Source organism: Pseudorca crassidens, chromosome 5 (assembly GCF_039906515.1).
Source record: "Pseudorca crassidens isolate mPseCra1 chromosome 5, mPseCra1.hap1, whole genome shotgun sequence".
Lineage (NCBI taxonomy): Eukaryota > Metazoa > Chordata > Mammalia > Artiodactyla > Delphinidae > Pseudorca > Pseudorca crassidens.
The window spans coordinates 144,188,878-144,210,637 of record NC_090300.1 but is presented as its reverse complement, the minus strand read 5'-3'; the positions used below and the strand labels follow the sequence as shown (position 1 = coordinate 144,210,637).

The window sequence follows — 21,760 nt, the reverse complement described above, 5'->3', positions numbered from 1 at the left end:
CAACTATAGACCACAAGCCAAATTCTTCTCAAAACCTGCCTTTGTAAATAAATGTTATTGGAACATAATTGTGCTGTTTTATGTACTTTCTGTAGCTGCATTCATGCTTCAATGACAGAAATAAGTAATTGTGACAGACTGTATGGCTTGCAAACCATAAAATGTTTATTATTTGGCCTTTTATACAAGATTTCCAATAACTGCCTGAAAATATTAAGAAGTTTTATCCATGAACATGGTATAATGCCCCATCTCTACTCATCTAGGTCTTCTTTACTTGTGAGCAACAACTTTTGCAGTTTTCAGTAGACCAGTCTTGCAAATATCTTGTTAAATTTATCTGTAAATATTTCAAGTTTTCATGCAAATTTATTTTTTTAATTTCAGTATTGCTTGTTACTAATATATAAAAATAAAGTTAACTTTGAATTTTGTATTTTGATGTATACTGTGACTTTGCTAAAGTCATTTACAATCCTAGCAACATTTTTATAGACTCTTTCATTAACTATGTAAATAATTATGTCATCTGTGAAGGAAGACAGTTATATTCTTCTTTTCTAATACATATGGATTTTATGTCATTTTCTTTTTGAATTGCTCTTGATAAAATCTTCAGAACAATGTTGCATAAAAGGACCAGACCAATCATTCTTGTCTCTTTCTTGATCTTTGGTGGAAAATAATTCGGTTTTTAGAATTAAGTGTGATGTTAACTGTAAGCCTTTTGAAACCTTTTATCAAGTAATTCCGTTCTATGACTAGCTCACTATGAGATTTTATCAGGATCTTTAACTCTAAAATACTTTTTCTTTTTTCTTTGTATATATTCAAGTAATCATATTGTGCTTCTTTTTTGGTCTGTTAATATGATAAATTACATTCACTAATTTTTGAATTGAAACCAACCTTGCATTCCTAGAATAAAACTCACTTGGTCATGATATATTATTGTTTTTATATATTGATAAACCTCATTTGGTAGAGTTTGGTTAAGGATTTTTTTTTAACATCTTTATTGGAGTATAATTGCTTTACAGTGGTGTGTTAGTTTCTGCTGTATAACAAAGTGAGTCAGCTATATGTATACATCCATCCCCATATCCCCTCCCTCTTGTGTCTCCCTCCCACCCTCCCTCTAGGTGGTCACAAAGCACGTAGCTGATCTCCCTGTGCTATGTGGCTGCTTCCCACTACCTGTCTAATTTACATTTGGTAGTGTATGTATGTCCATACCCCTCTCTCACTTCGTCCCAGCTTACCATTCCCCCTCCCCGTGGCCTCAAGTCCATTCTCTACGTCTGCATCTTTATCCCTGTCCTGCCCCTAGATTCTTCAGAATCATTTTTTTTTTTTTTAGATTCCATATATATGTGTTAGCATATGGTATTTGTTTTTCTCTTTCTGACATACTTCACTGTGTATGACAGACTCTAGGTCCATCCACCTCATTACAAATAACTCAATTTCGTTTATTTTTATGGCTGAGTAATAGTCCATTGTATATATGTGCCACATCTTCTTTATCCATTCATCTGTTGATGGACACTTAGGTTGCTTCATCTCCTGGCTACTGTAAATAGTGCTGCATTGAACATTGTGGTACATGACTCTTCTTGAATTATGGTTTTCTCAGGGTATATGCCCAGTAGCAGGATTGCTGGGTCATATGGTAGTTCTATTTTTAGTTTATCAAGGAACCTCCATACTGTTCTCCATAGTGGCTGTATCAATTTACATTCCCACCAACAGTGCCAGAGGGTTCCCTTTTCTCCACACCCTCTCCAGCATTTATTGTTTGTAGAGTTTTTGATGATGACCATTCTGACTGTTGTGAGGTGATACCTCATTGTAGTTTTGACTTGCATTTCTCTAATGATTAGTGATGTTGAGCATCCTTTCATGTGTTCGTCGGCAATCTGTATATCTTCTTTGGAGAAATGTCTATGTAGGTCTTCTGCCCATTTTTGGATTGCATTTTTTTTTTTTTTTTGTGGTACGCGGGCCTCTCACTGTTGCGGCCTCTCCCGTTGCGGAACACAGGCTCCGGATGCGCAGGCTCAGCGGCCATGGCTCACGGGCCCAGCCACTCTGCAGCATGTGGGATCTTCCCAAACCGGGGCATGAACCCGTGTCCCCTGCATCGGCAGGCAGACTCTCAACCACTGCGCCACCAGGGAAGCCCAGGTTGTTTGTTTTTTTGATATTGAGCTGCATGAGCTGCTTGTATATTTTGGGATTAATCCTTTGTCAGTTGCTTCATTTGATTTGCAAATATTTTCTCCCTCTCTGAGGGTTGTCTTTTCATCTTGTTTATGGTTTCCTTTGCTGTGCAAAAGCTTTGAAGTTTCATTAGGTCCCATTTGTTTATTTTTGTTTTTATTTTCATTTCTCTAGGAGGTGGGTCAAAAAGGATCTTGCTGTGATTTATGTCATAGAATGTTCTGCCTATGTTTTCCCCTAAGAGTTTTATAGTGTCTGGCATTACATTTAGGTCATTAACCCATTTTGAGTTTATTTTTGTATATGGCATTAGGGAGTGTTCTAATTTCATTCTTTTACAAGTAGCTGTCCAGTTTCCTAGCACCACTTATTGAAGAGGCTGTCTTTTCTCCATTGTATATTCTTGCCTCCTTTATCAAAGATAAGGTGACCATATGTGTGTGGGTTTATCTCTGGGCTTTCTATCCTGTTCCATTGGTCTATATTTCTGTTTTTGTGCCAGTACCATAATCTCTTGATTACTGTAGCTTTGTAGTATAGTCTGTAGTCTGGGAGCCTGTTTCCTCCAGCTCCGTTTTCCTTTCTCAAGATTGCTTTGGCTATTCGGGGTCTTTTGTGTTTCCATACAAATTGTGCAACTTTTTGTTCTAGTTCTGTGAAAAATGCCATTGGTAGTTTGATAGGGATTGCATTCAATCTGTAGATTGCTTTGGGTAGTATAGTCATTTTCACAATATTGATTCTTCCAATCCAAGAACATGGTATATCTCTCCATCTGTATCATCTTTAATTTCTTTCATCAGTGTCTTATAGTTTTCTGCATACAGGTCTTTTGTCTCCTTAGGTAGGTTTATTCCTAGGTATTTTATTCTTTTATTACAATGGTAAATAGGAGTGTTTCCTTAATTTCTCTTTCAGATTTTTCATCATTGGTATATAGGAATGCAAGAGATTTCTGCACATTAATTTTGTATCCTGCCACTTTACCAAATTCATTGATTAGCTCAAGTACTTTTCTGGTAGCATCTTTAGGATTCTCTATGTATAGTATCATGTCATCTGCAAACAGTGGCAGTTTTACTTCTTCTTTTCCGATTTGGATCCCTTTTATTTCTTTTCCTTCTCTGATTGCTAAAACTTCCAAAACTGTGTTGACTGATAGTAGTGAGAGTGGGCAAATGTGTCTTCTTCCTGTTCTTAGAGGAAATGGTTTCAGTTTTTCACCATTGAGAATGATGTTGGCTGTGGGTTTGTCATATATGGCCTTTATTGTGTTGAGGTAAATTCCCTCTATGCCTACTTTCTGGAGGGTTTTTGTCATAAATCTGTGTTGAATTCTGTCAAAAGCTTTTTCTGCATCTATTGAGATGACCATATGGTTTTTCTCCTTCAATTTGTAAATATGGTTGATCACATTAATTCATTTCCATATATTGAAGAATCCTTGCATTCCTGGGATAAACCCCACTTGATCATGGTGTATGATCCTTTTAATGTTCTGTTGGATTCTATTTGCTAGTATTTTGTTGAGGATTTTTGCATCTATGTTCATCAGTGATATTGGCCTGTAGTTTTCCTTTTTTGTGACATCTTTGCCTGGTTCTTGTATCAGGGTGATGGTGGCCTCATAGAGTGTGTTTGGGAGTGTTCCTCCCTCTGCTATATTTTGGAAGAGTTTGAGAAGGATAGGTGTTAGCTCTTCTCTAAATGTTTGATAGAATTCACCTGTGAATCCATCTGGTCCTGGGCTTTTGTTTTTTGGAAGATTTCTAATCACAGTTTCAATTTCAGTGCTTGTGATTGGTCTGTTTATATTTTCTATTTCTTCCTGGTTCAGTCTCAGAAGCTTCTGCTTTTCTAAGAATTTGTCCATTTCTTCCAGGTTGTCCATTTTATTGGTATAGAGTTTCTTGGAGTAATCTCTCATGATCCTTTGAATTTCTGCAGTGCCAGTTGTTGCTTGTCCTTTTTCATTTCTAATTCTATTGATTTGAGTCCTCTCCCTTTTTTTCTTGATGAGTCTGGCTAATGGTCTGTCAATTTTGTTTATCTTCTCAAAGAACCACCTCTTAGTTTTATTGATCTTTGCTATTGTTTCCTTCATTTCTTTTCATTTGTTTCTGATCTGATCTTTATAATTTCTTTCCTTCTGCTAACTTTGGGGGGTTTTTGTTCTTTCTCTAATTGCTTTAGATGTAAGGTTAGGTTGTTTTTTTGAGATGTTTCTTGTTTCTTGAGGTAGGATTATATTGCTATAAACTTCCTTCTTAGAACTGTTTTTCCTGCATCCCGTAGGTTTTGGGTAATCATGTTTTTATTGTCATTTTTTTCTAGGTATATTTTGATTTCCTCTTCGATTTCTTCAGTGATCTCTTGGTTATTTAGTAGCGTATTGTTTAGCCTGCATCTGTTTGTATTTTTTACAGTTTTTTTTCCTGTAATTGATACCTAGTCTCATAGGATTGTGGTCAGAAAAGATACTTGATACAATTTCAATTTTCTTAAATTTACCGAGGCTTGATATGTGACCCAAGATATGATCTATCCTGTAGAATATTCCATGAGCACTTGAGAAGAAAGTGTATTCTGTTGTTTTTGGATGGAATGTCCTATAAATATCAATTAAGTCCATCTTGTCTAATGTGTCATTTAAAGCTAGTGTTTCCTTATTTATTTTCATTTTGGATGATCTGTCCATTGGTGAAAGTGGGTTGTTAAAGTCCCCTACGATGATTGTGTTACTGTCGATTTCCTCTTTTATGGCCGTTATCATTTGCCTTATGTATTGAGGTGCTCCTGTGTTGGGTGCATAGATATTTATAATTGTTATATCTTCTTTTTGGATTGATCTCTTGATCATTATGTAGTGTCCCTCTTTGTCTCTTGTAAGAGTTTATTTTAAAGTCTATTTTGTCTGATTTGAGAATTGCTACTTCAGCTTTCTTTTGGTTTCCGTTTGCATGGAATATCTTTTTCCATCCCATCACTTTCAGTCTGTATGTGTCCCTAGGTCTGAAGTGGGTCTCTTGTAGACAGCATATATATGGGTCTTGTTTTTGTATCCATTCAGCCAGTCTGTGTATTTGGTTGGAGCATTTAATCCATTTATGTTTAAGATAATTATTGGTATGTATGTTCCTATTACCATTTTCTTAATTGTTCTGGGTTTGTCATTGTAGATCTTTTCATTCTCTCGTGTTTCCTGCTTAGGGAAGTTCCTTTAGCATTTGTTGTAAAGCTGGTTGGTGGTGCTGAATTCTCTTAGCTTTTGCTTGTCTTTTAAGGTTTTAATTTCTCCATCAAATCTCAATGAGATCCTTGCTGTGTAGAGTAATCTTGGTTGTAGGTTTTTTCCTTTCATCACTTTAAATATGTCCTCTCACTCCCTTCTGGCTTGCAGAGTTTCTGCTGAAAGGTCAGCTGTTTACCTTATGGGGATTCCCTTGTATGTTATTTGTTGCTTTTCCCTTGCTGCTTTTAATATTTTTTCTTTGTATTTAATTTTTGATAGTTTGATTAATATGTGTCTTGGCATGCTTCTCCTTGGATTTATCCTGTATGGGACTCTCTGGGCTTCCTGGACTTTAGTGACTATTTCCTTTCCCAAATTAGGGAAGTTTTCAACTATAATCTCTTCAAACATTTTCTCAGTCCCTTTCTTTTTCTCTTCTTCTTCTGGGACCCCTGTAATTCAAATGTTGGTGAGTTTAATGTCTCAGAGGTCTCTGAGACTGTTCTCAATTCTTTTCATTCTTTTTTCTTTAGTCTGCTCTACAGTAGTTATTGCCACTATCTTATCTTCCAGGTCACTTATCCGTTCTTTTGCCTCAGTTATTCTGCTATTGATTCCTTCTAGCGAATTTTTAATTGCATTTAATGTGTTGTCCATCATTGTTTGTTTGCTCTTTAGTTCTTCTACATACTTGTTAAACGTTTCTTGTATTTTCTCCATTCTATTTCCAAGATTTTGGATCATCTTTACTCTCATCACTCTGAATTCTTTTTCAGGTAGACTGCCTATTCCCTCTTCATTTCTTTGGTCTGGTTGCTTTTTTCCTTGCTCCTTCATCTGCTGTGTATTTTGGTAAACTTACTGTGTTTGGGGTCTCCTTTTCACAGACTGCAGGTTCGTAGTTCCCATTGTTTTTTGGTGTCTGCCCCCAGTGGGTAAGGTTGGTTCAGTGGCCTGTGTAGGCTTCCAGGGGGAGGGGACTGGTGCCTGTGTTCTCATGGGTGGGGCTGGATCTTGTCTTTCTGGTGGGCAGGGCTGCATCCAGTGGTGCGTTTTGGGGTGTCTTTGACCTCTTTATGATTTTAGACATCCTCTCTGCTAATGGGTGGGGTTGTGTTCTTGTCTTGGTAGTTGTTTGGCATAGGGTGTCCAGCACTGTAACTTGCTGGTTGTTGAGTGGAGCTGGGTCTTAGTGTTGAGACAGAGATCTCCATGAGAGCTCTGGCCGATGGATATTATGAGGGTCTGGGAGGTCTCTGGTGGGCCAATGTCCTGAACTCTGCTCTCCCACCTCAGAGGCTCAGGCCTGACACCTGGCCGAGCACAAAGATCCTGCGCCACTACGCTTGCCAGGCCTGTCCAAGAGCCCGGCTGGCTCCCTGCCCCCGGCTCCCAGTCCTGGCTTGGCTGGTTAAGGATTTTTATGTCTATGTTGGGATATTGGTTTCTAGTTCTAAGGTCTTTGATTTTGGTATCAAGATGTTGCTGGCCTCATAAAATCAGTGGTAAAGTGTTTTATTCTCCTGTATTTTCTGAAAGACTTTGTGTAAAAAATTTTTTTTTCTTTAGGTGTTAGGTAGTATTCACTAATGAAGCTGTCTGGGCTTTGATTGTTCTTTGTGGAAAGCTGTTAACTACAAATTAACTTTATAGATACAGGACTATTAAGTTTATCTAATTTTTCTTGAGTGATATTTAAGAGTTTGTGTCTTTCCAGAAATTTATCTATTTAATATAACTTTTTAAACTTATTGACACAAAGTTATTCCTAATATTTTCCTATTATCCTTTTAATTCAAGTAGGGACTGCAGTGATGGCCTTTTTCATTATAGTTACTTGTAACTAATGTCTCTTCTCTTTTCTTGATCAGTCCAGCTAGAGGTTTTTGTATTTTTTTTTTCAAAGAACTGGCTTTTGGTTTTATTGATTTTCTCTACAATTTTCTGTTTTTTATTTCACTGATTTCAGTTTTCCTGTTTATTGTTTCCTTACTTCTCCTTACTTTGAGTTTCATTTGTTCTTCCTGTAATAGCTTCTTAAGAGGGATGCTTAGATCATTGATTTGTGATCTTTTTCCTTTTCCAATACAAACACTTAAAGCTACAAACTTCCATCTAAGTGTTGCTTTTAGCTGCATCTCAGATATTTTGATATGTTGTTTTTACATTCTTATTCAACTCAGAATATATTTTTTCTAATTACTCTGGTGATTTCTTCTTTGACTCATGAGTTTTTTTAGAAGCGTATTGTTTAAGTTTCAAATATTTGAGGTTTTCCCAGATATATCTCTGTTATTGATTTCGATTTTAGTTTTTCTGTGGTGCTAGAAAGTGATTTGTATTATTTTATTTTTGAACATCTATTGAAATTTGTATTATGGCCCAAAATATTGTCTTTCTGGATATCTGTTCCATGTGCACTTGAAACCAGTATGTATTCTGCTACTGCAGGGTGTAGAATTCTATAAATGTCAGTTAAGTCAAACTGAGTGATAGTGGTATTAAAGTCTTCTATATTTCAAATATTATTTCTTCTGCCCCTGTCTTTCTTCTCCTTTTGAAACTATAATTACTCAATGTTAGAATATTTGATATTGTTCTAGAGCTCTAGGACAATCTATTCTGTATTTTTCACTCTTTTGCACTTTTTGTTTTGATTTGGATAATTTCTGTTGACCTAGCTTCAAGTTCACTATTTTCTCTGCTGTGTTCAATCTGCTGATTAGCTTAAGGAATTCTTTCGATCTAATATTGTGTTTGTTGTTTCTGACATTTTATTTATCTGTCTCTTTTGTGTAGTTTTAATATTCTTTCTGAATCCCCACCTGTTTATGGGCATTAACCATAGTTGTTGTAAAGTCCCTGTCTGATAGTTCCATACCAAGATTTCAAAACTATTGATCATTTCTTCTCTGGCTCTTTTTTCTTGCTTTCGTGTTTGTGCATCTCATAATATTTTATTGAATTTTGGTCATGATGCATGAAAGAGTAGCAATTGAAGTAGGTTATACTTATTTCTAGTTCTTTACTTCCTACCTGCTTGTATGCCCAGGACCTTGTCCTCTCACCCTGTCCCAAAGATGAAATTGTTTACTTGTACCTTATCTCCTTGTAGGGCTTTTAATTCTTTGCAACTAAGTTTACCCAGTTGCCTGTGACTTCCACTTTCTGATTCATTCAAAGAAAAGCATGATTTTGTAGATTAACAGTCTCTTTTTTGTTGTTAGTGTGGAAGTGATATTCTTTTGTGTCTTTCTCCATCCTGAGCAGAAATAGAACTCTGTTTTTTAAATTCAAGTTTCCATATATACTCTCTAACAGTTGTGTTTTGATAGAAACCATCTGTTGTAGGGATTCTGCTTGTCCTTGTAATTCATTATGAAAGGTCCCCTCAGATACATGATTAATTTCCTTTGTCTCTTTGGTGGAGCTGAAATAGGTAAAGGAAGGCATAGCCACAGTCTCTGCCACTGTGACCTGAGGGATACCAATAGGTAAATGGTCAGTTTGGGAGGAGACAACAGGAGGAAGTGTATCCCCCTCTCATTTCACTTCCCCAGATGCAAAGTCTGAAGTTTCCTGCATGAACGGATGACCACCCACCTGTTCAGGTCCCATGTAGGTTCTGGGGACACAAAGACCAGCAGCTCTTCTCTAGAACACACACTTGGCCCATGCTTTGAGCTTTCTCCAGGAAGATGGAATGGTCCAGGAAGATGGAGAAGTTCTGTCAGCCTTTCAAGGCTTGGACCACACACTCCTAGTCCCAGAAGAGGGGCAAACAACATAGCAGATTCATCCAATTCATCCAACTACCATCTTCCCAGAAATCTCCCGAGGCCTTAATCCTCTGTTTTATTATTTCTAAATTTATTTTCTAAATTAGTTTTGTATGGATCCTTTATGTGGATCACATCACATCTATGACCATAGCATACCACATCTGGGCCACTATTTCCTTGAATGCAAGCACTCAGAGGAGAGCAGTGTTTTAATTCGTGCTGTCTTAGTGCAGTGATCTGACTTGTTTAATAATATTCAATGATGCTGATTGTACATGGTGTTTCTAGACTGGAATAAACCACACTTAGAAGGGAAGTCTGCAGTATTAGTTTTCTCCTTGTAGTCTCAGAGGTGCTCATCCTGTGAGGTCTTCAAATGCCTTGTCCCTGAAGCACTCCTTGTTTACATGCAGATTAAGTCCCTAGGGACACAAAAAAATGTATTTAGTTACACAAGAGATGTCTACTTCTGTAGTCATTCTACTGTGATTTCTGTGAATAATTTATCAACTGCTTAACGCTCATCAAATTTGATGAATTGTAGAAACTATCTGTAAGTTCTCTTACTCTTTATTTCAGAGTTTGAAATACTGTCATTTTAAATAAACATGTTTCTCCATAAACAAGAATTTCATCGTCGGAGGAAAGAAAAAATTCTTGGTGTATCTGATGCTTGTCCTCTAGGTTGTGTGTTCGGCGTCCATCACTTCCCTTCATTGGTCTGGTCTGGAGCTCATTGTCTCTCTGTATTTATTCATGTTAGCATAACTGTTCCTCTTTTTTATTCTGTTGCAGGTGCTGGGGTTCCCCAGTTCCAACCGATTGCCCTGAATGGCCGAATTCAGGTCCTCAGCAACGGGTCTCTGTTGATCAAGCACGTGGTAGAAGAAGACAGCGGCTACTACCTGTGCAAGGTCAGCAACGATGTGGGCGCGGACGTCAGCAAGTCCATGTACCTCACGGTGAAAAGTAAGGAAGAAGAGCACTTCGTTTTACCTAAATAGGGCTTCGGGGGCTTCCATTTTCAGTGGTCTCCATGCATACTGTTTAAAAACAAAACACAACAAAAACAAAATGTGATTTGCTGCAGCTGGGGGTTTCCTGTCCTAAAAATATAGTTAAAGAGGACGGTAGAAGTTCAGCGATTGTCAGAGCCTATGGGTCCCTTGGCCATGGCTACAGGCTCTGGGTAAACTAGCAGATGAGTGGGTCCCTGCCTTTGGCACCCACATTTCTCTCCTGTTGATTTCATTGTAGAAAAGCCCAGTGCACGCTCTCAGATGTGTTCCTTTCAGAGGTCTATTCATGCTTTTTATTATCTGCAAGCTGGCTTGTCCATAGATTTCCTTTTTAAGATCCTTCTGAAATCCAGAAAGCAGAAACCTCATTATCAACACACACATCTACAAGAACAAAGAACACGTAGCACTATGCTTAGGGTCCGTGTTGCTGACCCATTTTTTAGGAAAGGGCACTTTATAGTGAAATTATTTTTATACTTTGGTAACTAAACCACCAAAGAAAGAACCAAAGTAGACCAACTTCTACTGAGTACTGCTCATTAGCAAATGGTTGTACATCTAGTTTAAGTGAATGACTTATGTCTTTCTCCGTTTATATTCTCTGCTACTGGATAGATTGTGATTTCTTCCTGACTACAAGGTTTTGATCAGACTTCCTCTTTTTTATTTTAATTATGCTCTCTGTAGGTTGTCAAGGATCTCTATCATATCGTTTATTAGAGAGATTGGATTTAAAAGTGAATTCCAGTGGTGTGTGTGTGCGTGAGAGAGAGAGAGAGATTTAAAGGCTAGCTACACACAAACTAGTATCCATCCTATTTTACTAAGAATTTATTCTAGTTAACCCATTTTTTCTAATAGGACAGTGAAAATATCAAGCTGTCTATTCGGTATACTTTTATATCATAGACAAATTAAAGTTCTGAAATAAGGTTGCTTTGAAATATATTGTGGACATATCCAATACATACATTTGACTTCTAAATATTATACTCCAGAGGAACTGATTTTCAAGAATCTGAAGACAAATTGTCATATCACTTAAATACAAAGTTGAAATCGTAATTTTTAAAACTAAGTTGATGAAATATTAAGGAAACCCAAGATCTGAAGACCAATACTGACCATGTTGATCCATTTTTCCCCAACAAAAGAAATGTATTTTGCAATTGCTTTGACATATTTAAAATTTATAAAGCATTTTTTTCTGTCGCACTCGTATATGTATCTGAGCTCTAATAGACACAGTGCCCCATGAAGGATGTAAATACAATCAACCATAGACCTTACCTTCATGAATGAGAAAGCTTATGTCTTGAGAAAGGAGACAGCCTGCTAATCATAGTGCAAGGGAAGGAGTAAGGTGCAGAGATGTGCCTTTCAAAGGAGGACAGAACCATCATTTTGAGCGGATTAAGGAAAGCGTCAGGAGAAAAAATCTTTAAAAATGGGTAGAATTTGAAAATGTAGAACTTGATTTCCCCACATCTCCTCTTTCCATACCTTTGATGCTGGTAGTGGATGTGGGACCACAAAGATGTCCCCCTGCCCTTAGTGAGCTTATTCTCCTGTGGGTCCATCAGGCCTGGCTGTGGACAGCTCCATCCAGCAGAACGCATTGGTGTCAGGATGGAGCATGGGACACTGGGAATGCACAGATGAAGGCGTGGTTTACACCCCCTGGAGAATTAGTGCCTACAGAATGGTACCCATGGCCTCTGACTTCAGTCCTAAAGGGTGCAGTGGATTTCGAAAGATAGAATTGTTGGGGGTAAACAGAGGCGCTCAAGGGAGAGAGAACAGAGAGAGCAGATACAAGAAATCAAAAGACTCAAGGCAAGAGGTAACTGTGTTTGGATGCTCTACCCGCTATGTGGAGGGGATTAGGGAAAGAAACATTTAAAGCGAGTATTCGTCAAAGAAAACTGTTCTTAGGGTTTGTCAGTCTTAGTTTCTCTCTCTCAAACTATACAAACTGCTAGCAGAGAGGCACATTTATGGAACAGTTATTTTTACCAGTTCTTGATAACCTTCCGGTGGCTTTATACATAATTTCAGCAGGAACTAAAACAACATTATAAAGCAATTATACTCCAATAAAGATGTTAAAAAATCATAATATTTAAATTCTGAAAAGTAAAAACATAATTTAATAAGGAGATATAGAAACAGAAGACAAAAGATATACAGTATCTCTAACTGTTGCTTAAATGATACCATTTAAACAAAAACAATAGCTAACAGAGGGATGGCTTTCGCTTATTCTTTGTATATTTGCTTGGCAAGACTGTTAAGGGTACGAAAACTGACACGTTTAGGCTCTGCACATGGCAATGGGAGACCTGCCACTTGGCGTACAGCTCTTTTACTGAGAAAATGGGAGGAAGTGGGAGTGGAGAGCATTGGCTCTGACCTGCTGGGGACAGAGCAGGTGCCTGGCTGCAAGCAGATTGTATGTCGCTGCACTGGTAACGGGATTATACCCGGCACTGCAGCAAGGCTCTTCTCATCTGACGCTACCCAGGCTTACATCAGGCACAATTTCTTTAATGTTTCAAAAGAAATTGCACTGCTTTCCATAAGAATAGTAAGGACTCTCCCTTTTCTATAAGTCATTAAAAAATAAAAAAAAAAAAACTGGTCTGCAAATATTTTTAAATGCAGTAGGAGAGAACTTTCTACCTGATAAGGCATGTCAGGAAATTAAGACAGCTTCTCAGATGAGAACTCCAGACGCCCAGGATGGCTGGTGCTGGGTTTTACACGTATTTTAAAGATCCGAACTCTACTGATAGAGCCTGGTGTTGGGTTCTCACTGGGGACACTGGGTACAATGCACTGGCACTGAAATGCCCAAGGTCGCGAGGCCCCTCCACAAGACCACCAGAGTCGAGAGTCAAAGCCAAACGGCAAGGGTCATTTATTGCAGGTTCGAACCTGGACCTCCGCGCACTCGTTGCCGGTGACGCTAAGAGGTCCCAATGGAGTTTAGTTCAGCTCTTTTATAGACAAGTACAAACAAGTTCGGGACGTTCTGCGGGGCTTTCCAGGGGTGTAGAGTACTGATTGGTTGATTTTTGAACAAAGACACTAGTCGCCGTCTGATTGGTTGGACGGTTGCGTGGGGGGGGGGTGGTGGTCAGCAAGCGTAATTACAGAAGCGAGAGCGGCTAGTTAAGTTTCCGTTTCCTGAGGTTTCGTTTCTCAATTGGAAATACTTAAGACGGGGCCATGTTCACAAAAAGAAATAGTGCAAACAGGAAGACTGATGCAACCCTAGGAGTGCTGCGGCCTCCACCAGCCCAACGGCAGGGCGGCGGGAGGCTGTGCACCCAACTTCAGGCGGCGCTCCCAAATGTGGCAAGCCCAGCGCCGCGCCCTGGAATGGCCCTTTTTCGGCCCTTCTCCTCCGGGAGGAACAGAAAAGAAACTCTAGGAAAGGCACAAATTGAATGCAGGGCGTCAACTCAGTCCTATTCCCACCAAAGTAGAACATAGCCCCCTCAGCACTGGCTGGGTCTCCTCTCTGGGAAGTTTTCTTACCACGACTCCAATGCTTTCAAAACTCGCTAATCTAATGATAAAGCAACTTAACAATGAATGCCTCCCCCCGACCCTTTTTTGGAATCAGGTATGATGAGACTGTGGGCAGGGAAGACAGAAGGCAACCAAGTTTGGAAGGAGTGGTCATGGAAAGCCATCAATGAGACAGAAAAATAATCAGTGCAAATCCTCCCGGTTTTGTTGGTATTCTTGCTTCTGGTTCTACATTATCTCAATTCTAATTTATCCTTTACGAAAAATCATCCCAGGAATAGGGACCCAAAACATCAGAAAATGTTAAGGACCTTTGGCAGGAAAGACAGGGGAACTGAGCTCTACTTTCAATCAAATGTGGCCTTTGGTGACAGCACTGCGCCCCTCACCCCAGGCCCACAGGGACTGCAGAAGCCTCACCACTTGGGGAAAATAAAAGAAGCCTCCCCACTTGGGGAACGTGGTCTTTTGTGCTAAGAAAATAGTTCCCCAAACTACAGAATCTTTCAGGCAGTTGAGCCGTCTTCTCCCAGGTGCCCAGATCACATCCTCACCGTCCCAGCTTTCTGCCCCTGGCTGGTCTGAGCCTGTGTGTCTACAGGAATCCTGCTATCTTTCTGTTTGGATCTTTGGCCCACGACGCCCAGGCAGCTCTTCTTTTGTCTGCTGCTCCGCACAGGTCCCTTCTGATCCCCGCGTGCCGTGTAGGAGAGCATCCCTTATCAACCAGGAGCAGGCACCTCCCTGGAGAGTCGGTTATTTGTGGAACCCATCTCCCCATCTCTGGCTTCCGGAGCCAACCCACAAGGGCCCCAGTCCAGCCTTGGTCCTCAGGCCTCCCTCTGGGCAGGTCCTTGGGTCCCGTGTGGGGACACATGCGTGTGCACTGCATGTGCACGCGCCAGCTCGAGTCATCTTTGGTCAAACAGTCCCCAGGCCTTGGCCAATTCTGGACAGACCTCAGTAATGTGCTTTGACCTCAGGCCACCTCATGTCCTGCTATTGCCGGAGTGGGTGTTGGGCTTGGAATACAATAACCCATCCCCCCCCCGCTAAAGTAAAAGAATCCATAAACAGCCTTCCATAGTCCATCCACCCTCTGTTACTTCCCGCCCTCATGTGCTGCCTCTAGGATGTACAGGTGTCTGCGGGAACACCTGAAGTGCTGCTCTGTGGTCTCTGAAGGGAAGGAAGGGGTGCCAGCCTGGGCTGCCCCGCAGTGAGGCTGCGGTGGCCTCAGTCCCTTCCACAGGGTGCTCCCAGGTTGCTCCTGGTCACTCTGTAAAGGCCACTCTTTAAGAACAAGAGATACATGCTTGTTTTTTTCCTGTTTTGTGCTCACAGAAGTAGCGGGAGTAAAGTTTGCCTACATAAAAACACTAAATTACAGTTTTTTTGTTCCTTAAACTGTCAAGATTGCTTGTGTGTATCTCAGTCTAATGCTGCTTTCCCTCTATTATCTTAATTTGAGAGCTTCTAAATGAAGCCTTCAGAACCTTGGCTCCTGGGTCCCGGAAGGTTGTAGCTGATCCTGTGGGATTGTGCGATCCCTTGAAATCATATGCAAAAATGTGTGTGTTTTCTGGGAAGAAACACTGTAGCCTTTATATCTTTAAAGGGATTCCTGGGCTTCCCTGGTGGCTCAGTGGTTGGGAGTCCACCTGCCGATGCAGGGGACGTGGGTTCGTGCCCCGGTCCGGGAGGATCCCACATGCTGCGGAGCGGCTGGGCCCGTGAGCTATGGCTGCTGAGCCTGCGCGTCCAGAGTCTGTGCTCCGCAACGGGAGAGGCCACAACAGTGAGAGGCCCGTGTACCGAAAAAAAACAAGAAAAAAGGAATTCCTGATGCAAAACAAGGTCAGCACGACTGTTCTAGAAAATCACAGCCGCGATGGCCTGAAATGAAGACTGTGTGTCGTGCTTTTCATGCAGGGTATCTCAGAGCATCCGGATGGAAGTGACCAGCATACGACAATAGGGTCACGAGGGCTGAGGAGGAATAAACGAGCATGAATCAGTGGAAAACTAGGTTTTACTGAAAACTGGGTTTTAATACTTCATCACCTTTGTTTCATGTCCACACTCTTATTGCAGCCTTGGAGCAGAAGAAACATAAATGAATCAAAGGCATGTACCCCTGTGGTCAGCATTCTGGCTCCAGACTCACACTGCCGAGGTTCCACCCCTTCCAACCCTGTGCCCTGGGGCAGGTGACTCACCCTCTGTGCAAGCCTACTGAAACAGAGACAACCACAGACCTCTCTCTCCTCTCAGGGTTGCTGTGAGCCTGACGTGAGCCATCACACAGGAGAGCTTAGGTATTAGGCGGGTGCAGGCGAGTAGCAGGTATTCTTTAGGTGGAGGCTGTGAATGCTGGTGTTATTATCATCATCATCATTCCCGAATTACACCCCCGCCCGAGACACATCCATGCCGGTCAGAGACTACGAGGTGTCCCTGAGTCCAAATCACCCAGTTTACACACTTTCATAACTGTGGAGCCCACCAGCAACCCCCTGACCATATCTTACATGTATGCACGCACTCATAGTCTGAAGTCCAATTGTCAAAAGTATCTGCAGCTTTCATAGCATTGTCCGTGTTCAGAAGTAGAGGATGGGGACACCCATGGGAAAGGAAGTATGGAAAAACATAGGGGGACCTGTGAGCTGGTGGGAGACCCCAAGTGGCTGTAATGCCGATGCTGGGTGGTGGCTCCTTCCAGGTAGGGCAGCTAAATGTTTGCATTTCTCTTCTTCGGTGAGCCTGAGAGTCTCCCAGCTAAAGAGTCTTTGGGGTTAAGAAGGAATCTGTAAGATGGGAAGGCTACTAGAGCAGCTACTATTTGTTGCCAGTCCCATTTCAGTTTCCCTCCTCTCTGTGTTAAGTGTTTACTCGTGTCCCCTTAAAATTCATATATTGAAGTCCTAACCCCTAGTATCTCCAAATATGATCTCATTTGGAAACAGGGTTTTTGCAGAGGGAATGAGTTAGAAGGAGGTATTACTGGAGTCGTGCAGCCCTCAATCCAATAGTAGTGATGTCATACAAAAAGGAGAAATTTGGACACAGACATGGAGTGAATCAGTCTTGTGAAGACAGAGATTGGAGTTATGCTTCCACAGTCAAGGGAAGCTGGAAGAGGCTAGGAAAGATTCTCCCCTAGAGTCTTCAGAGGGACCATGACCCTACCAAAACCTTGATTTCAGGTTTCTGGCCTCCAAAACTGTGGTAGAATAAATTTCTGTTCTTTAAATCACCGGTCTGTGGTACTTTGTTACACAAATGCACTCAGTGATAACAGAGATCTTTTGCAGACTCTTGTGTTTGAGGGAAGCACACCACAGCTAGGTCACCTGCTCCAGCAGGTAAATCCTAATCTGTCTACACTAGTGGATGTGAACTCTAGTCTGAACCAACCAAGGGCAGCCTTCTCCCTTTGAGCATAATTGGTTTAAGGATGGGCGTGTGACCAGTTTTGGTCAATGAAATGTAAGAAATCTTCTGTGATATTTTTGAAAAGATTTCCTTATTCTTAATTGTAGACTCAGCAGGAGATGTTCATCTCTTAATTCTTGGCCCTATCTGGAGGTGATACCTCCAGATACTCTATCATGGCAAACATTTTAACACCATCTTGAGGATAAACCAAAACATAAAGGAAGGTAGAGTCAAGAAAACCAGGAAAGTTGAGATTTATCCCTAAGCTACTGCATTTGCAGTCCCCCCGCCTCTGAATTCATCACTGTGAGAGGACCAATTACTTGATTGCTTTTCTGTCTAAGCCGGTGTGGGTCAGGGTTTTCTTATTTGCGGCTGGAGGCATCCAAACTAAATAGGAAGTGGACAGATCATCAGCAGGTAATGGGGCTCAGCTCAATCATACTGCTCCCCCCAGCAAGTCAGGCTGAGCTCAATGCCCCTGAGAGGTTGAGGAGTCTTATTTGGGTTGAGGAACCCCATCCAAATTGGCATTCATAGCATGATTCTCTGGGTTGGGGTAAGAGAGGTCTGTGGAGGAATGACAGCTGAGGGTCAGTGGCAACCCAAAGGCCTCGGGCACATCCCAGAGCAGGGAGGTCGGTACCTGGTGGAGGGAGAGTGGTGAATACCAGCAGCATTTCTTCAATGTTACTGGGGCCAGTATCCCTCCGAGGGAAAGAACATGTATTTTCTCCCCTTACTTACTTACGTCTTTTTCCTTCTTCTGTTTGGAGGCCCCCTTCTACCCAGCAACTGAAAAGTTATTTCTGCCAGTTTGAGGTAATCTCTGCTATTTCAAGGTCTCTCAGTTGATTTAAGATCTTTCCTCTCCCGTGGCCTCCTGGGGGCGGTGGCATCAGTGCTGTGGGTCCTCAGTTATCTGTCACCCTCCGTGCTGGCATCCGCTGAGATGCCTACAGTCCCATCTGGTCTCTGGCCATGGGATCACTGCTGACCCACAGGAGCCCTTCTTGGTCCGCCAGCGGCCCCTTGTCAGATCTGTTCGCTTATCCAATCAGCAGTATTCACTGAGTATCACCTGAGGTCAGGGACTGTACTAGACACTGCTTATTCCTTGAACAAGTTTACCGGCATGAAGCATACATCCCCATGGGGAGAAGGACATGCAGATGGGGATGTAACATAATGCCCTGCAGAGAACAGAATGAAGTAAGGAAGTGAGGTGTGCACATGCTCAGAGAGAGCAGCCCAGGCAGATGGAATGGCAAGTGCAAAGTTTCGAGGTAGAAGTGGGTTACATCTGAGAACTAGTGGGGAAACCATTGCGCTCGGAGTGCAATGAACAAAATGAGGCCATAGAGCTAGGCAGGGGCTAGATCCATGGTCAAACTTTGGACTTGATTTTAAATATGATAAAAGGCCACTGGAGGATTTTGAGCAGAGGGAAAGCATTATAACAACTATAGCTACAACTTATTCTAAACCCTTATCTAATTCGGACAATAACACTCAGAATTGTAGGTTATGTCTGACTTACAGGAGGCACAGAGAGAGGCCGGGGAGCCTCCGGCAGAGCAGGCGGGAACAGTTGCCGCTGTCCCAGGGGGAGACTGGGAAGGTTGCATCTCCCACAGTGTCCCAGGTGTTCACTCCGACTCTACTTCTCATACCCTGTGGTTAGAGGGGTGCTGCTCAGAAACCCATACAGGTCCCTCCAGGCCCCATTCTGAGCTGTTAGGGCTCAGCGTTCCTTTAGGAGACCCCCACCCATGACCAGCGCTCCTTCTCTCCTGAGTCTCCGTCCCCACCCCTAACCCCACCTACTTCCCCAGTTCACCTGGTACACATTTCTGCAGTCTGTCCAGATTTGCACTCTTGCTTCTAGTTTACTAAGCTGATAGCAAGAAGCAGTGCTAGTGGTTTCCACCACCCTTTCCTATCATGATAGACCTCACTCAACAGTTTGAGAACCATGTGGGTATTTATTTTGCTGGTTACTGGGTTTATCTATTCCAAGTAAACATCCTGGAACTGAGGAAATAACCACAAGATGAATTTGAAGATTTGTTATGTCCACTGCAAGCTGGCCCTAAACCAAAACACACTGATTCCCTGACCTAAAAAAAGCCCCTACCCTGATCGTTGGGCCAGGGTAGTCTTTTGGTTCTTTAAAAATTAGTGTCAGTTCAGGGTCACCACCCCTATACTTAATGAGTCATTTTTGTTTGGCCGCTTTTAAGATTTTCTTTCTCTTGGGATTTCAGAGTGTGACTATGATGTACCTGAGCGTTGTTTCCTTTGTATTTGTGTAGATTTGGATTGAGGAGTTCCTTGGACCTTTAAGCTGATATCTTTCTTCAAACCTGAGGTGTTTACAACCATCGTTTTTTCCAGTAATTCTCTTTTTTTTTTTTTTGTCCTATTCTTTCTTACCTCTTATTCTAGGACACATATGTTAACCCACTTGATACTGTCCCAATATCAAGATTTCTGGTACTTGGATCATTTTTCTTCCATCATTTTTCTCTCTCAGCAGATTGCATATTGTTTAATCTACTTTAGTCATTACTGGCTCTCCCTTCAGGGAGAATTTATTGTGATGTAAATTATAAGCCAGAGCTTATATGTTTTCCACACATGGTTAGTCAGTTGTCCTAACATCATTCATTGAGCATGTCATCCTGTCCTTACTTTCTGAAATAACAATTTCATTTGAGGGAAAGATATTTAAGAAAATGAGATCTCAAGTCAAACTTCCTGGTTAGCTCTGCTAATTGCTAGCTGTGTACCTTGGACAAGTTACATAAGCTTTATGTGTTTTAGTTATTTATTTCTCCAGTCATCTCAGACTGTTGTTATGGGCATGAAATGAATTAGTATAAACATATAAATCACCCAAAACATAGGAATAAAGTTGGATCCCCACCTCACACCATATACAAAAACTAACTCAAAACAGATAATAGACTTAATGCAATAGCTAAAACTATAAAACTTTTAGAGTAAAATATTGGAGTAAATTTTTATGTCAGTGACATGAGAAAAATTACATAATTTGGACTTTATAAAAATAAAAACACTCGTGCATCAAGAAAATGAAAAGACAGCTTGGAGAATGTGTAAAAATATTTGTGAATCGTATATCTAATAGGATACTTGCATCTAGAACTCTTACAACACAACAATAAAAACACAAATAACCCAATTTAAAAAATGGACAAAGGATTCGATAAGACTTTTATCTAAAGAAGACACAGATGACCACTAAGCACATGAAAAGATGCTCAACATCATTAGTCATAGAGAAATGCAAATCAAAACCACAATAAGATACCACTTCATAGCCACAAGGATGGCAAAAAACAAAACAAAAAACAGACATGTTAGCAAGGATGTGGAGAAATTGGAACACTGTACGTTACTGGTGGGAATGTAAAATGGTCAGGTGCTTTAGATAGCAGTTTAGCAGTTCCTCAAAAAGTTAAACATACAGTCACTGTATGACCCAACAATTCCACTCCTATGTATATACCTAAGATAAATAAAAACATATGTCAACACAGAAACTCGTACATGAATGTTTAAAGCAGCACTATCCACAACAGCCAAAAAGTGAAAACAACTCAAACGTCCATCAACTGGTATATGGATAAACAAAATGTAGTATATCATATAATAGAATATGATTCAGTCCTACGGACACATGAAGTAGCAATATATTCTACAACATGGATAAACCTTGAAAGCATTCTAAGTGAAAGAAACCTGGCACAAATGACCATATATCATAGGATGCCATTTATGGGAAGTGTCCAAAATAGGCAAATCCATAGAAGCAGAAAAAAGATTCGTGGCTGCTGAGGGCTGGGAGGATAGGCCAGTGGAGAGTGACTGCAAATGAGAACAAGGTGTTGTTTGGGGGGATAAAAATGTTCTGGAATTAGAGAGTGGTGAAGGTTGCAGAACACTCAACGGTACACTTGAAACTCGAGTTTTATGGTATGTGAATTATACTCAATAAAGCTACTATTTTTTAAAATTCCAGACTATCTAGCAACTTCAGGTGAACCTGTGCAATGGTTGTTAAGAGTTTAGGTTTTGAAGTTAGATAATCTGGTTTCAAACCCCAGGTTCATGGCTTCTTAGTTATGTAAACTTGGGCAAGTTCTCTAACCTTTCCAAGCCCTGTGTTCCTCTTCTGTAAAATGGAGATAATTGTGCCTACTGTCTAAAGCAGCGGTCCCCAACCTTTTTGGCACCAGGGACTGTTTCATGGAGGACAATTTTTCCATGGACCGGGGAGGGGTAGGGGATGGTTCAGGCAGTAATGCAAGCGATGGGGAGCGATGGGGAGCGGCAGATGAAGCTTTGCTCGCTCGCTGCTCACCTCCTGCTGTGCAGCCTGTACCACTACTGGTCCATGGCCCAGGAGTGGGGACCCCTGGGCTAAATCTAGGAGGATTAAGTGTTAGAATATTCTGACAGCAGAGTGTCTGAAAAAGAGGAAAGATAAGCTCTTC

General features: G+C 41.1%; 1 protein-coding gene across 3 annotated transcripts in view; it reads left to right on the top strand.

The window, feature by feature from the left end:
• Positions 1-21,760, top strand: part of DSCAM (DS cell adhesion molecule) — a 754,308-nt gene that overhangs the window by 496,088 nt on the left and 236,460 nt on the right. For all 3 annotated transcript variants that reach the window (XM_067739530.1, XM_067739531.1, XM_067739532.1), the window contains exon 11: positions 10,033-10,206. In XM_067739530.1, coding sequence (XP_067595631.1) covers positions 10,033-10,206 — 174 coding nt within the window. The remainder of the gene's footprint in view (positions 1-10,032; positions 10,207-21,760) is intronic.